This window comes from Anguilla anguilla, chromosome 1, assembly GCF_013347855.1.
Source record: "Anguilla anguilla isolate fAngAng1 chromosome 1, fAngAng1.pri, whole genome shotgun sequence".
NCBI lineage: Eukaryota > Metazoa > Chordata > Actinopteri > Anguilliformes > Anguillidae > Anguilla > Anguilla anguilla.
The window spans coordinates 19,207,488-19,223,520 of record NC_049201.1 but is presented as its reverse complement, the minus strand read 5'-3'; the positions used below and the strand labels follow the sequence as shown (position 1 = coordinate 19,223,520).

General features: G+C 46.1%; 1 protein-coding gene across 2 annotated transcripts in view; it reads left to right on the top strand.

Moving 5' to 3' along the window:
- The window catches only part of ttll5 (tubulin tyrosine ligase-like family, member 5), an 85,913-nt gene extending 70,000 nt beyond the window's left edge, over positions 1–15,913 (top strand). For both annotated transcript variants that reach the window (XM_035415453.1, XM_035415447.1), the window contains 2 exons: positions 6,250–6,338; positions 13,817–15,913. In XM_035415453.1, coding sequence (XP_035271344.1) covers positions 6,250–6,338; positions 13,817–13,869 — 142 coding nt within the window. In that variant the 3' untranslated portion in view covers positions 13,870–15,913. The remainder of the gene's footprint in view (positions 1–6,249; positions 6,339–13,816) is intronic.
- The last annotated feature ends 120 nt before the right edge of the window (positions 15,914–16,033 follow it).

Sequence of the window (16,033 nt, the reverse complement as noted above, 5' to 3'; positions counted from 1 at the left end):
TATGACAGGGGGGGAAGAGTGTGGGAAAAACGGAAAAAGCGAAAAAGAGCAAAAATGCACCGATGGAAGCGAAGGAAGAAAGCGGGGAGGGGGGGAAAAAAAAGGAGAGAGAGCCGGGATCTCTGTCGGAAAGAAAAAGACGATTGTTTGCGGAAAGTGAAACGCAGCGCGTGTCATCAGTCATTTTGTAGCGCTGTGCTACCGGGTGCTCTGTTCATAGGCTCTTTAGTGCCCTGTGCTCTACATGCTGATACCCCTCTGCCCTGCTATGTTTCTGCATCGTGAGTGCTGTCTGCTTTAAAGGCTGCGGACATTTCCTCCTTTTCATCCTCAGATGTTCTCCAAACAACTGACCTCCGTCTCCCGAAACGCAATTTGGACTTATAATCATGAACATGTGTTGTCCTTGCCTGCTTTAATCAGGACTGTATATCTATGATATACGTTCACAGTTGTTTTTTTATTGTTACGTTTTTAGTGTGTACTGTTCATATGGCTGAACTAAGTACAGTGCTGTTTGTTTAGCAAGGAGAAGCGCCCACAAGTGGGGTTAGTCCAGAAAGGAAATGAGCAGAAGAAAAGACAAAGTTTAATTCGTCATTGCAGCCAAGGCTTTTCTCCATTTGTAAGGGAAGATGGAAGGTCACAGAGATTCCTGGAACCTGTTGCTGTGCTGTCAGCCAATCGGAAGGCAGGGTCAGGAGGAAACTCTGGTTCATTGCTTCCACTGATTGAACCAGCTCATCTGTATTTGTTCCAGTTAGACATTCTATCTCATTAAATTTTCACTGGCCAAGAGTAGTTACCCCGTGTGTGATAACTGAATTTTGCGATTTTTCTTGCCCCCTCCCCTCCCCCCAGTCCAGGGAAAAAACCAACATTTCAGGGTCGATTTTCTGTCATTTTAAATGAGCGAAATGAGCGTCCATCTCGAGTTGAATGCCGAACCTTTGGCCGTTTTTCCCATCAGCCCCTTTGTGCCCCTCACATCCTGCCCAGCGAAGCGTCGCCGGACGGCGGCGTCCCGGCTTTCTCGGCTGGGGCCTGAGGTGGAAGAGACAGACCTCCTCATTACGCGGGAGACATTCCTCTCTCATCGTCCAGCACCCCGTGTCCCAGACCCTCTCCTCTGTGAGAAAACATTTCTCTGCCCGTGTGACCTTTCCCTCACACTAAAACCCCTCCGTCCATTTGCACAATTTACACCTTCAAAAACCCCTCCGTCCATTTGCGCAATTTACACCTTCAAAAACCCCTCCGTCCATTTGCACAATTTACACCTTCAAAAACCCCTCCGTCCATTTGCGCAATTTACACCTTCAAAAACCCCTCCGTCCATTTGCACAATTTACACCTTCAAAAACCCCTCCGTCCATTTGCACAATTTACACCTTCAAAAACCCCTCCGTCCATTTGCACAATTTACACCTCCAAAAACCCCTCCGTCCATTTGCACAATTTACACCTTCAAAAACCCCTCCGTCCATTTGCACAATTTACACCTTCCTTCCCTCTGGGAAGTACTACATGTTTGCATTTGCACTATGAGTAGGTTGATTTTAATTGTCACATCATAAGGTAAAAACATTTTCATCTTGAAGACTGTTAGCAGTTGTACACGCACACACACACACACACACACATATATATATATGCTCTACTTTTGAAAACTGCAATCACTAAGAAATTTGTATGTTCTTGAAAGAAACTGATTTTTTGAAAGAAACTTTTATGGGACAGCCACCAAGGGGTGTCCAGATACTTTTGGTCATGTAGTGTATCTTGTGGAAGTAGGGGAGTTTCTATTTCATCTGGAATCAGTGAACAATGGAAAAGTTGATAGGAATAGGAATTGATAGGAAAGTACACGAATGAAATGATTACTTATGGGAAGGTATGGGAGCCATCGGTATAATCGGAGCCGTCCCTAAACTTTTGGGGGCCATCGGTAAAAAATAATTTGGGGGCCCCTCCAGAACAGTAGAGTCATACTGTGATTTTTACAAAAAATGGATCTGTGAAAGGTAGGCGAGATGACGGAGAAGACGGGGCCCCAGGCGCAGTGCCTGGTGGGAAGGGTGGTGGGAGGCACGGCTCTGGGTAGAATCGGGCCAATCGGCGTGTTTGTGTGGGCATCTGCGTATGTGTGTTCATTCACCCGCAAAAACACATGTACTCTTAACCAATTTAAAATGGCCACCTCAAAGTATTGAAGTCGGGGGGGAATGTCTGTATGAGAGCTGCTCCCGGGTGCACAAAGCAGGCACACAGAAGGCTTGTTCTGGCACATTGCGCAGGACCTACAGCAGTGGCCCTTACATAGCCTCCAGTGGAAGGAGCTGTGAGGTCTCTCATTTAAGACGACTTAAGTTACAGATTTAGAAGAAGTACTTTGTAAAACAAATAAATGAACATGTTTCTCATTGCATTTTGTTAAGGCCTGGCAAGTTCTTCTTACTGTTGAAACTCAGACAACCAAGGTTGAAGTATCGCGTTTCTAATAGCGTGACAATTACAGCAACACTATAAAAGTCTGAATTTTTGCTTTTTTCCTCCCAAACAAATGGAGCCAGCCCTGTGAACTGGAGCCCAGTTGATTCATGAGGATGAGTTTGGACAGAGAGGCATCTGTAATCAGCTCCAGGTTTATGGGGTGCTTAAAGCACACAAACAAGCATATGTACAATTGCATTCATCCGTGCTAATTATGTTCTTAAAATAAATTCTCTTTGTGGAGATTTTTTGCCATGGCAAGATCATTCCCATTTAAAAAAAAACTAAAAGAAATCTAGCTCTTCTTTTAAGAAGCCTTTATGCGTGTGTAATGAAAATGCAATTTTGGTAAATTGTTTAAACTGACATGTTTTTGTCTGCACATTGTACTGCTTGACTCTGATGCTGAGCGTCAGCACTGGCATGTCTACCACACTGATAATGTCTCTAGATTTACCACCCTTTAAGTATACAGGCATGATGACATCAGAGGTCATCCCTGAGTGCATCTGCCTGTTCCCCACGAAGGTGGAACGCTGCCTTTCTGCTGTGCCGCCATTGGACGGCTGGCTGCCTGTTGTGGACGTTCCCCAGGAGCCGCGTAATGGTTTGAAAGGCGAAACTGTGCGACTCCTACAAGGGAACCCTGTTTGCCCTCATTACCCTCTTAATGCTTCTTTGGCAAGCGGCTGTACCTGGGTGGGAGTTAACGCCCTGCTAAGCTTTATTTATTGTTTGCCTTTAAAAAGCACATTTAAAGTATAGCGTTGCCACTCAGTCTTCCCAGTCCCCCTTTCTCCCTCAATGGAAGGGTTTGCTTAGGGATAAAGAGGTATTGTCCAAGTTCCTCTGTGAGCCATTTGGGTAGAGGAGTCTGAAACAGTTATACAGAGATTCACTTTACCGGTATTTAGCGGACACTCTTACCCAGAGTGACTTGCAGTGCAAACATAAGTGCAAAGATCAGGGACCGAAGTGAAGTAATTCCCTAGAGGAAAAAATGCTGTCCTAAGAGAAGACAGCGAGTGCGAGTAGTGCAGATTCAATTGGCAACTTGTCATCTACCCTATTAAACTAAGTTATACAAACAAGAACAAAACTACCCTAGAGAGCATTAAATTACATTCAGTGTGCAACAGCAAAGAACCCAAAGAACCACAAGCTCTGAAAAATGTAGTGAAGTTGCACATAATCAGGTATTAGGGCTGGGTGAAAGTGTTCGAGAGGGTCTGGGTGGAGAAGCGGAGATGCGGTCCAAAGAGGTTTGTCTCCAGTCTGTTTTTACTCTGAAGGGCTTTTGGTAGGCCGATGGCATAACATCAAGGTTTTAAAATTGGTGCGAGAGGATACAGCCAGTGCAGGGAGGCCAGTGATGAGAGAGCTCCAGTAGTCTTAATGGGAGAGGACCAGAGCCAAAACCTGGGTTGAGTGTGCGGTGAGGAGAACGGGTGGATTCTCCTGATATTGTAGAGGAAGAATCCACCGGCCCGCTTCATTGCTGCACCTGTGGGAGGTGGACTTTCCTGACGAAACTCTACACTAACGCTCATCGTTTGCCCCAGAGCCCAACGCTGCCAGTGCAGGAATAAACAGGGTCATGTCATCACCCCTTAAACCGCGAACCTTCAGCCATCCCAGAGATGGCATTTGCTCTTGAAAACAGCACCGTTCCTGACCCGTGGAGCTCCGGCCGAATCGTTGCCCCGCGCGAACGAGGGCACCGGCTTCGCCCCCCCTTCGCGTTTCTCTCTCCTCGTCGCCAGCGGTGCGGCTCGGTCCAAGAACCCGAGGGCAATTATGTTCTCTCTCTTCACTCGCTGAGCGCCGTCAGCGGCAGTCAGACGGGCTGCTCCGCCCGCGCCGGTGCCGCCCGCCGCGGATTCCAGGGCCGTGCCGCCCATCGCAAAGACAACCAATAACAGCAATTACCCATATCAACTGGAGAAGGGAGATTTATGCTCACTTAAATTAATGCCGTACCCTGTCATTTCCCCGGGGGGAGCTGCTTGTGTTTCCACGGGCTCTGAAAGCGCCCGCGCGCCAAGAGAGCCTAATGTGCTTTGCGCTAAGCTCACCGCCAAACCTCGCAAGGAAAATCTCGACGCGGAGACGAGTCGAAGGGAATGTAAACCGTGGTCGTTGGGAACGGCCTGTGTGGCAGTTTCCACACTGCTGGAAACGGTGAGAAGCCTGTTATATCTGTGGGCGCAGTGTTAGCGCAGTGTTAGCGCGGCTCTTTCTAAATACAGACTCCCCTCTTCCTGACCTTCCGTCCAGACTGGGATTGGGGCCTGCAGGTATATGAATCCAGACGCCCAGCCTGGGGTCTGCTTGCTTTTATCAGTCTGTTGCTGGATTTTGTAAGAAGGACGACCTTGAAAGGGGCTCAGACAGTGTAGGCTACTCACCAGATTCCTACAGGTTAGCAGTTGTCAGTGAGATGTGTAACTCCATGATTGGTGCTGTCTCCCCTATAGTGCACTTTATGATTTATAGCATGGAAAACAGCCACTGGCTTTGGGAGGAGTTCTCCTGTATGGGTGGCATATCAGTCTTTGAGTGGTTTAGCAGTGAAGCGAGAACATAATGTCAGTGATTCCAAATGGGGGAAAATAGGGGAAATAAAACAAGACCTGGTCAAAACCTAGTATATGGCTGGACCGAACCGGCCGACCAATGGTGTAACTTCATCACTCAGTCACAGACATGCGTGGTGTAACTTCATCACTCACTCGGTCACAGACATTTGCGTTTATAGGGCTGGCCCCGCTGTTGCAGTCCAGCCAAAAATACGGTAGCTGCAGACTCTTTGTTAGTCACAGGACACTTTCAGAGGTCTAAAACGTTCTTGCTGCACTTCGGGAACACAAACAGAGGGACATTAAATACCCCCCTGCACCAAAATGTACCAAGAGTGGAAACATAACACTTAGTCAGACATACCTGTAACGGAAAGTGCTATTGAATTTAGAAAATAAACACTTATTTTGAAATTGATCTGGCATAGTATTGCAAGAGAGTGACTTCCTCTTATGGTGGCTTGGCAGTTATAGTTGAGTCAAGGAGACACTTTATACGGTAAGTCAGTATTGCATTAATCTGGAACAGTTCTTACCCCTGTGTATTCTGCTCCTGCTGAATGGCTGAAGTGAAGTAGCGATGGGTGTGGTTTGTACTTTCATGGGGACATGTCTTTGGATGAATGCCGTTGCTGCTGGATGTGGTGGTGGTGTAGGGGGCAGTCTTCCGCCTGGACCAGCTGAAAAATCTGAATTGTATCGCGATGTTCAAGGATAGGCTGAGCTAGGCTAGCGATCGCTTGTTCACATTAGGGCCACATCATTGGCTGACCTTGACCGGGACTCCAAAGCAATGTGACAGAGTTGGCTCTGTCCCACCAGGGTGAGTTTGAGTCGGTCAGGAGGACTTCTTGAGTTTCTGCTGTGTACGTGTCCTCTAGCTGCTTGCCAAGGTCGCCAGTTGTCATCAATGAGAGGACGTGTCTCCTGTATCAGGCCGTGTCATTGAGTCTGTGCATGTACGTGCGCTAGTACAGCTCTTCACAGGGAGCAGGAAACAGCCGAGCAGCGGTGGCAAAGAAACGGGGGCTTGACAAAACAGTAAAGCCCTTTCTCTCCTTTGCCCCTGACACAAGTGTGTATACACACACACTCCCCTGTGCGTGTGGGCAGACATTCTCCCCGTGAGTCAGCGGTGTGCGGAGCGCGCTCACACGTATCCTGTTTCTGCTTGCAGGCAGTGCTCTTCTGAGGCCCGCGGCGGCGGCGGCGGCGCTGGATCCAACGCGCAACACGTGGTCTACGAGGCCGTCTGCGGGAAAGCAGGTGGGTGGGCTGCTCCAGAGCGCGCGGGCGCGGCGGCAAGCGCGAAACCAAAATCACGGGCCCTCGCCGCTAATTACCGCCTGCGTTCGGGCGGCCCCTCCGCCCTGCCTTCCGCGGAAGGGCCCTACTGTCCTGCTGGCCGCATTATTGCACCACGCGCATCGGCGCATTTTCCACTTGTCATGCTGGCTCACGCTTCTGTTTCTGGGTGCCCTTGTCTCCAGCCGTGTTTGGGGGGGTGGGGGGGTGGAGGGGTGGAAGGAGTCGTCCTGTGAAATGCCAGAGCCGCAGGCTTCGGTTCCACTGAGCACACACAGCAGACATAGTGACCATTCCTTTCCGGCGGTTTGATAAGCGGTATTCGTTTCTGCTCTTATTTTTACCCCCCATTGAAAGGCGGCGGGCGAGCCTGGCCTGCAGGGCCATGTCTGGGAATGGACTTCTCGGCATCGCAACAAACGCCGAATCGTATTTCATCCGCTTTTACGTCCGCCATAAAACCGCGCCGCGGCGGAACCCGAGACGGGGGAGCACGCCCGCCCTTTAAGGCCCGCGCGTTACCGTGACGCCCCGCGTCCGTCTGCGCCCCCGCGGCGCTTTTCCGGGAAGGCCGTCGGCGGGCCTTAGCCCCGGGCCGCCCGGCCCAGCGGAGCCACAGAGGCCCGGGGCCCGAGGCCCTAAAGAAGGATGAGCGGGCTTTGGCCCCACGCTCGTCTGCGCTGTAATCAGAATCCCCGGCGGCGGACGGAACGCGTTTCAGGCATTCTCAGCTGTCGCGGGCTCTTCCCAGCGCGAGCGCTGCTCGGCCTCTCTCTCTCTCTCAAATCCTGTGCCAGCTGCGGCCCCCCCACCCCCCCCCCCCAGGATCACGCTCCAGATCCGGCTCTTTCACAGATGACTAGGTGAAATTGCCCTAAAGGCTGGCATACTTGTGCGTGCCTGTGTTCGTGGAATACTGGTCTTTTTTTTTCTTTTTTTTTTTTTCCGGGAGACAGACGATAAATTCCGCGTTGAGGGTGAGCGTGTACGTGTGCCGTTTGCTCCACCAGATGGAAACTTGGCCCTGAACCCCTCCGGTTCTATAAATGTACTCACCTCACAATAAAGCGTGGAATCGAATAATTAATCAACCTTCAGTTTCCACATGTGTGTCAGTGTCAGTCATAGCCCTATTAATTCCTTGTAATTATACTGCGTAATTATTGGAATTATATTTTTAAAACTTTGCCCCTACCCTTTAGCAAAATGTATTTCTTGATAACCATGGCTTTATTGTATGGGCAGAATATTTGCCTAATCAAGTTATGTGTGTTTTGGCTGTTCTGCGTGAGTTTGAATGACAAATTGAAACACCCTTCTTTCAACAATCAAACTTTTAAATCTTATCAGTCTAAGCCTTTTATTTACATGTTCACAAGCCATCTCGCCAATGTACCATGCTGAAGCAGTTGAGCCTGGTGCATATTTACCATATTTTGTCCCACATGGCTGTCTGAACTAAAAGTGAAATATCTAAATATAAAATAAAAGTGTAAATAACCTTATCTCAAGTAAAGCTGCTGAATTCTATACACTAAAAGAACTATCTCATGTATCTCATGTTCTAACCTGTGTAGGACAGCTCAAGCAAGCTTCTGTTGTTTATTAAGAACTAACTGAATTTAAGTATTGTGTACAAGCAGTTTATAATGCTAATTTACCAAGAAGCAAAAATAAATATTAATTTGTCATTTCATCAACTAGGCCTTCATATGCCAATTTTCACTTTAGCCTGGATAATTCAATGGCTTTACTAGAGCACAGCTTCAGAGTTTTCTACATTCTTGTTGTTAGTAACTATTAAATTTCATCCTTAAATAGTCTTCTAGTTTCACCTGTGTTAGGTTGCAGTTGTTCACTATTTCATTATTTCTCTTGCATTTCTCTCGAATACTTTTATAACTTCCAGGTTTTCTAATTGTATTTTCACCCCTCCTTATATTGCTAACCACAGACTGTCTGTTTTCTTTTTCTCTACATTTGTTTTGATAAAATTTCACTAGATCCAAGCATGCTGCACAGTATGTCATGAGCACAGGCAGTCTGATTAGCCATGTTCATTTCACCTTTTATGTTTCTCTCCTTCCATTTTAATGATTGAATAAATCACTTGAGACTTGTCTTGCGTTTTAAAGCTCATTACACCACAGCCAAGTTTACATCGACTGTTCCAAGTTGAGCATAATGACTAAAGCATAAAGGCTCTAGCTTTTCAATTAGTGAATAGTGATGCACTCTGGTCTAGATTTGAATGTGAAATGTGCTAATGTTGACTGTGGCCAAGGGTTCCACAGCGTAATGCTCAGTAGGCTATAGAGTCACTCAGAGAGGAATGGTTTTAGTTGGCCTCCTCAGTTCTCAGTCGTTACTCTCCTGTTCAGTCGGGTGTCTACCACTGTCTGCATTGCCACATCTTTTGCACAGTCATCTGGTGCATTAGCTTCAGCTGTTCAGCTGGTGGACTACTGAGTGACAAGATGCAGTAGTTGACTTCATGTGATTCAAAGCATATGCGTAAAGAGAAATTAAAAATAAAGGAAAAACATTTCTGCTACTCATGGCTAATGAAAACATATATGTGCGTGTGTATTTACTTAATGGATTATTATTATTGATGCTCTTATTGAGAGAAAGTTACATCACGGCAAGAATACGTATTACAAAATTTCATACTGTGTGATCTGCAGGAATAAGTGTATCTTCACAGACTAGCAAGTACAGTAACCCATCAGTGAAGACCCATTGTGCTAGAACTTGTGCCAAGATAAGCATACAGCCAGGCCACTGTATACATAGCGCTTTAGACGATTATAAAGGAAATCTTTCCTAATCTCTCAATATACAGTAGAATGTGCTTAAGAGAGCGCTTTAGAGTAACCATAGTAACAAACTTTAAGATCAACCAAAAGCCTTACACTAACTTTTATCCTTCTAGAAAATAAACGGCACCTATCATAAATCTATTACCCTCATTCATGAATTGCAGCCCTTGTTATAGTGGCTGTAACCGGCCTACTGTTGTGATAGCAGTGGACTCGTGTCTAGAGAAGTGCTTCTGTTGGTGGCTATATCAGCCCTGGTGTACTTACTCACACTACAGGGCCACACAGTAAATACTCTTTGACTGAATAAGATGTGCAGGTGCTGTTGGGAGCAGAATAGTATTCTATATTTGAATGTTGCTTTCTGGGCCGCTTGATTTTGATGCTGACACATTAAGTGCAAAGAATTTTGTTTTGTGTGTTATTGTGCCAGTAGCAGGAAGCTGGTGGGCTCTCAGCTTGACGTGTGTATATCTCCTGCCATGTTGAGCTGGAACAAATTGTGCTATGGCAGACTTAACATGAGGTAACAGATGATGCGGTGTCAGCATGACACTGGGTACATCCTGATCCTAGAAATTAAGTTGTTCTAGTCCATAGTATAGTCAAATAGTCAACAAAATTTCTTTGCTTGTGGATTATACCATTAAATGTGTAGAAACATCTGACAGAATAGATCATAGATAATTGATCTTTTATTTTATTTTATGTTTATGTTTTTAACTGTTAAGTTAATGTACATTACAGTCAAAATACATTTAATCAGGACTTGCATTGCTGTGTGATAATGTAAGTGTAGAATATTTCAGGCACATGCCAACCTTTACTGTCTTCATTTGTGAGCCCCTTTTCTCTTGTTCACACTCCCTCCCAGGAATCAGAGATTAGCTCTATTTGAGCTGGATTAGTTTCGCTGAGGGAGGTTATGCGATTTAAGTGATTACTGACAGCCTGCATTTTAACTCAAAGCTGCAGTATTCTGAAGCAAAAAAAAATTCTCCTCATCAGTGTGTAAAGAAAATCTGCTGTAGAATTTTTAAAATACAGTTGGTTTCATCAAGCCTAAAAAAACCAGATACTATTATCTGAAATCAAAGAAGGCTCTAGCCTGTTTGTTTCCATCACTGCTCTTTTAATGGGATTTGTTCCATTTGTTACCAGGCTGGACGTCTTGCACGATTTCTCATCCTGGTGTTGCACAACACTTTCCATCCCGAAGCTCGAGAATGGGGCTGGAGGACCTGTTGATTTTATTGCAGTAACAGTGATATTAAGCAGTTTTTTTTTTTTTCTTTTTTGCTACACATCTGTTAGTTTGATCAGGGAAATCGCTGTAGTCTGACTTTTCCAAGCTTCTATATGTTTATGTGTCACGCCATTCATCATCGGAGCATCTCGCAAGAGCGCCGACTCTGAAACCGAGCACAGCCGTCCAATCGCGGCGCGCTGTGGGAGTTGATCAACAGCCGCTCTTGCGCAATAGTTCTGCCTATCACCGCGGCGGAAAGTCGGATTTTTCTTAAACCCTTTTCCATTCAAAGGAGGAGTATGACAGTTGCCTTTCTTCCGCAAAGGTTTTAATAAACCAATCGACAACTGAAAGCTTGTATCACTTGGAATGGCTTGTGAATTTCGTAAATTAATTTTGTTCATCATTTTGTGTGGGTGATGGAGGGTGGTGGGGGGTTTATGGGGGCGATTTTGGTTGATGGGACAGATGGGGGGGGGGGGTGGGGGGCGGCAAGAGTGAGTGAGGGAGGGAAAAAAAGCAGCATCAAACAGTTTTGCGGACGAGGCTCAGCCATGCGCGGGGGAATTGTCAAGCCCGACCTGCTGTTGGCGGTATTTACGGGAGTTGTTTTGAAAGTCCTGCGCGGCTTCTGTGGAGATTAGACGCTGCGCGCTCTTCAAAACGGCCCCCATCCCCGCCTCGCTCAGATCAGCGGGCTCCGCTGATCGACTCTGACAGCGAGCCGCGGCCGACCCGCGCAGACGGCATTCTCTCTGATCAGCTGTCAGTGCGCGTTAGTCACGGGCGCTCCCTCGCACGCGCTGCCCGGCACCTCGCTGCCCGTTAAAGAGCGGGGAAACGCGAGGGCCCTGTCCGCCTTCGTAAAGGACTCCTAGAGCGGGACAGGCGGTGCGCTGGCCTGGTCTGGACAGGCTGCGGAAACTCCTACAGCAGCTGAGGGTAGATTTACTGCATGCCGTTTAAGAGCAGATGAATGCCGTGTTTGTGTAGTTTTAGTGGGAGATGTCATCGAAGGCGACAGCTCTAGGCTTTCGCCCTTTTTCTGTAAGTGTTTCTTTGCCGGAAATAGACAAGGGGTGCAGTAAGTTGCGTTATCTTTCGTGGTATAAATCTGAAAGGGGAGTCGGGAATGTGTTCCCATGTTCAGGGAGATTAGAATTCAAGTCCTGTTATGCGGGGGTGAACCCATAAGGCGTACAGGCAAGATGGCGTAAGAGAGAGCACGTCAGATGCCAGGGCCTTGTATGCCTCATTATTACTTATACAACAAATTGGCAGGAAGGTGTGTGAATTTGCGCTTTGTAGACTTAAAAATGTGAAATTAAACAAAGAACCGCCAAATTAGTCTTCTCTTTCAACCATTTCCATTTTGGCGATGGCTGGCAGTTGCTTTGCCCAAACCAGAAATCTCTCAGGCCCTCAATTCTCATGCAACTTTACTATCGTATTTTCCCCCCTCTCCCCTTTGGTGCTGATTGTTTTCTCTGAAGGTTTTCTCATCCTTCCCAACAGACCGTTTCTTCAAACAATTGCATAACTATCCAGTTGAGGTGTGTAAGTGGAACAAAATAAGGGGAATATTAGGCTTTTTTTTTTTTTCTTTTTCTGAGCTAGAGTAAAGGGCTGTTTCCAGGAGTCGTGTCACCAGATTTGGAAGTTGGGGAGATGTTTTCCTTTTCCAGCTCCATCAGGCCTCGCAGTGTAAAAGAGCACCAAAATAAACAGAGTCTGCGGAGAGGGAATGAAAGAGAATACTGTTTGGGAGCACAAACACTGCCGCCCCGACTGCACTCGGAATTCCTTTTCTCCTGGATTCCTGGCGCGCGGCCAGGCGACATGCGAGAGCGAGAGGACAGGGGGACAGCGGCGAGGAGCAGCTGCGCCTCTCCGCCGGTACCTGCGCCATTATAAATAACCTTCACTGGACGCGTTAACTGTTGCTTTTCCAGATCCTCCTCGGTCCCGCGGACCCAAGCGTCTCTGAGCGCTGTGCCGCGCTGCCCCCTGTTCTTTTCTGAATCGAGAAGGTCGGTCAGCGTTAACGAGAGAGCCACGCTCGGTTTTTCACGGGCTCATTTGCCAGCTACAGTTCTGCGTGAATCTGTTAATGTTTACTTGAAGTACCAGATAGCTTTTATCCATCGAAGATTTATCTCCTGGGATTTTCGTCAGGATGGAAAACTTTTTCGGTTTCGTTAAATTATCTGAAGTCCTAAGACGATCTGGCACTGACGGTTGGGATTCGGCTTCAGCTGGGTCGAGTCCAACTGGAGAAATACGAAATGCGCCCATTTGCATGTTAACACCCTGGATCATGTGTCACATTAGCAGTATTCCACGAAAAAATGGTTTTTCCTGTGACTTCACTTCAGCCTCTCTCTGCGCTCGTCTAAATACATGATGTAACTTTGTCCAAATTAAATAAGCCTTTATTTTGCAGAGGTCAATGGTATTATGAATATTCCTTCAGATAATACGGCTTAGAAAATCCTGGGGGCTAACTTGATTAGCTCTGTAGCTGCAGGGAGGCAGAACGCCAGGAAACTCATTTGGGAATGGAGATGGCTGGTCTGGATATAGTCTTGGGGGTTGGGGGGGGGGGGGGGGGACTCTGCTAAGTGCTTCATGAAACGCTCAGCCTTGACACTTCTCCTGACAGCTACCCCCTTGCTGTTCTCCCACCGCTGTTATTGTGAAAGCCCCGTTGGACGGTCTCTCTGAACTCAAGTTATTATTACCATCAGCTCTTTTTGGTGGACAGGTTCCTCCCACGCTTTTCGCTTGGCCTTCGAATCAAAGCAAACGAGTTTACGCTGTAAAGGAGACCTTCGCAATGCGCTGATGTGAGATTTGTGGTTTTGGGCCTGTTCGCGTCAGGCGGCGCTCCCTGCTCTTGGCCCGGCGTATCATAAACACGGTATTAGCGTGTGTATTTATTTTGTTATTACTTAAATGTACTCGGCTCATGTTTATTGTGTTAATGACATTTTTTGCGCTCGAAATGCGGTTGGTTTTTTTTTTTGTCACTTCTAAATCCCTTTGCACTCAAAAACTTTTAGCATCAGCACAGTAGACATAAGGGTTTTTCCGTTTGTAGAAATCTCAAGAGCATAGCCTCTACAAGCGGGGAAGTGTCTTCTGTACTTCATCCTATGAAAAAAAAAGCTCTTCTCCGAAGGTCTTGTAGCCTCCTGTGTATTTGGTTAAACAATGGAAAAAACACTCACTTACATGAGACATTCCACAGGCTGATTACCTCTTACATTAAGTCCCTCACTCTACAAAGCATTTGACTCCTGCCTCAAACACGAGACCCTCAACCCAAACCCAAAGCATCTCGACTGTGTCCCGTTGTGTCTCCCCAGGTATGTCTTTGTATAGCAAGCTGTTCCAGAGTTATGGCTCCAAAAACAGGTGAGGTGTGGAGGACGCCTGCCTGGAGCCTGCCTGTATGAGTGATCTGCGGGTCCCTGGGTTGCGTCCGCACCTTTTCTGCTCCAGGACGCTGAAGTGCATTCTGGGAATGAAGAAGATCACAACAGTACCTTATGTGCGGAAATCCAGGAGATGTGCTCTTACTAACCAAGTAGAATGTCTAGTTTGAACCCTTGCGAGAACTGTCAACATGTTTATGAAAACCTGCAAAACCTCAAAATATTCTCTTTTTGCGAGCAGTTTTCTTTGGCTTATTTGTATGTTGGGCTTTATTTCGAAGGTTGCTATGGTGGCCTTGTGAAATTTCCTATGCAACAAGCTTTTGAGATATGGACCTAGCGGAGAGAAGCTTACAAAGCCTTTTCGTTTGAAGTCCCAGGCTGAGATTGAGCCAATCGCCCTTTCTCCTGTGACAAAGTACAGATGCACAGTCCGTGGTATAAGGGATCCCTCTACTTGACAGGAGCTGGTTTCTGTTGAGCTCCCCACGACTTTCTGGTGGCCTTCTACGCCCCCCCCCCCAGCCCATTTCCCTTAATGCAAGTGCCACTGTGGAAAGATCATGCTGACAGATGCTCACGGACAGCCGTCTGCAGGGGGATTCTGGGTATCCGCAACACTGTGTGTTGCAGTTACCGGCGGTTAATGGTTAAATAGCGGTAAAAAAGCACACCCAAAGCCAAGTTTATAACATGCTGTGTGTCTCGCATGGAGCTGTACAGGATTGCCAGGTCTTATTACACCAATATTCTGATTAATTCCTGAGGCTTTCAAAGCTGCACACGAAATGGACTGTGTACGAAAGCATAGCTCTGTGGCGGCAATGCTGTTTAGCCAATATCCACCGGCCACAGACTAATAGTCATCATTTCAGAGGTATGTCCCTGCTATGCCCAGTTAATTTGCAGTTGTAAGAAATTGAAAAATTGAAGGAAATTCTCTTAGCGAGTTTTGGGAACGCAACAGAGACCGGCTGCTCTCTAACCTATTATGTCATGCTAACCCGGCAGCTGCCCATTTCATACCGTGTTCCCTGGTTTTTCTTTAACAAGGATTTATGATAACGTCATGAGAATATGTGGTGTGCTTGTTGCCTTTGAAGAATTTGGTTCATAATAGATATTTTGCACACCCCAAGTTTTAAGATTGTAATGTGTATGACTGCATGTCATGTGTATGAGAAAGAAAGGTGCCCATTGCCTTTTCCGAGCCTTCAGCTGGGCACCAGTGGGACACAGTACCTGCTGTAAACCCTGGAAATTTTATTTTCGTTTTTATTCATCTGTCTACTGTTAAACAGTTCAGTGCTACTAATTGGGAAAGCATGGTTTTATGCCTTTGATTTGAGTGACATGTGCTTTCTACTCCTAAAAAATAATACTTGAAAATTCTTGTGACCAAGCAATCATTTAAAACTTGAAGCGGACTTTGTGATGAATGCTTTTTTGTAATGACATGGTAAGTATATTTTTTTAAAAGGTTTTGCTATGCATGGGTACATCATTGACAAAATACTGCACCATCCTCATTACCCAGAAGCTTCTGGAATGTCTGTATGTAAATTTCTGGTAGGTGACCAAAAACATCTGAGATGTAGACCTTAGTAATTTCAAGCAACATCGTCTTCACTTACTGTCCTGATATGCTGAGCCAAATTATTTTTGTTTATTCAAATGTTGTCAGTAAAGAATGGACAGTCTCTTAAGAAAATACACATGCCATATGCCAGTGTTCATGAGACAATGAGCAGCCCAGAAGTGAAGTAATTCCAATGGTACTACAGTCCTGATAGCCACCATCTCCTCACTATTCCTAGAATCCACACCGATATACCCAAAATGTAACATGCTGTACCTGCAATACTGTAGCCATTTCATCAAAGGTTGTAAGTAATACCACTTTGTATCATAATTTCAAAAGCAGTTTTTAAAAAAGAATGTACATATTTTAATCAGGTCAGTGTGTGCAGTATATATAAATAGTGTTTATTTTATCCTTAAGTTATAAATAAAATGAACTAATCACGACTCCTGTAGCATTCATTGAGAAGTAATAATGCCGTTTCTGAGATTTTGCTTTCCTTGGATATTTAATCTCATACTTTAAAGATAATATAAAGTACACAGAGTTCGAAATGAGAATTCTCT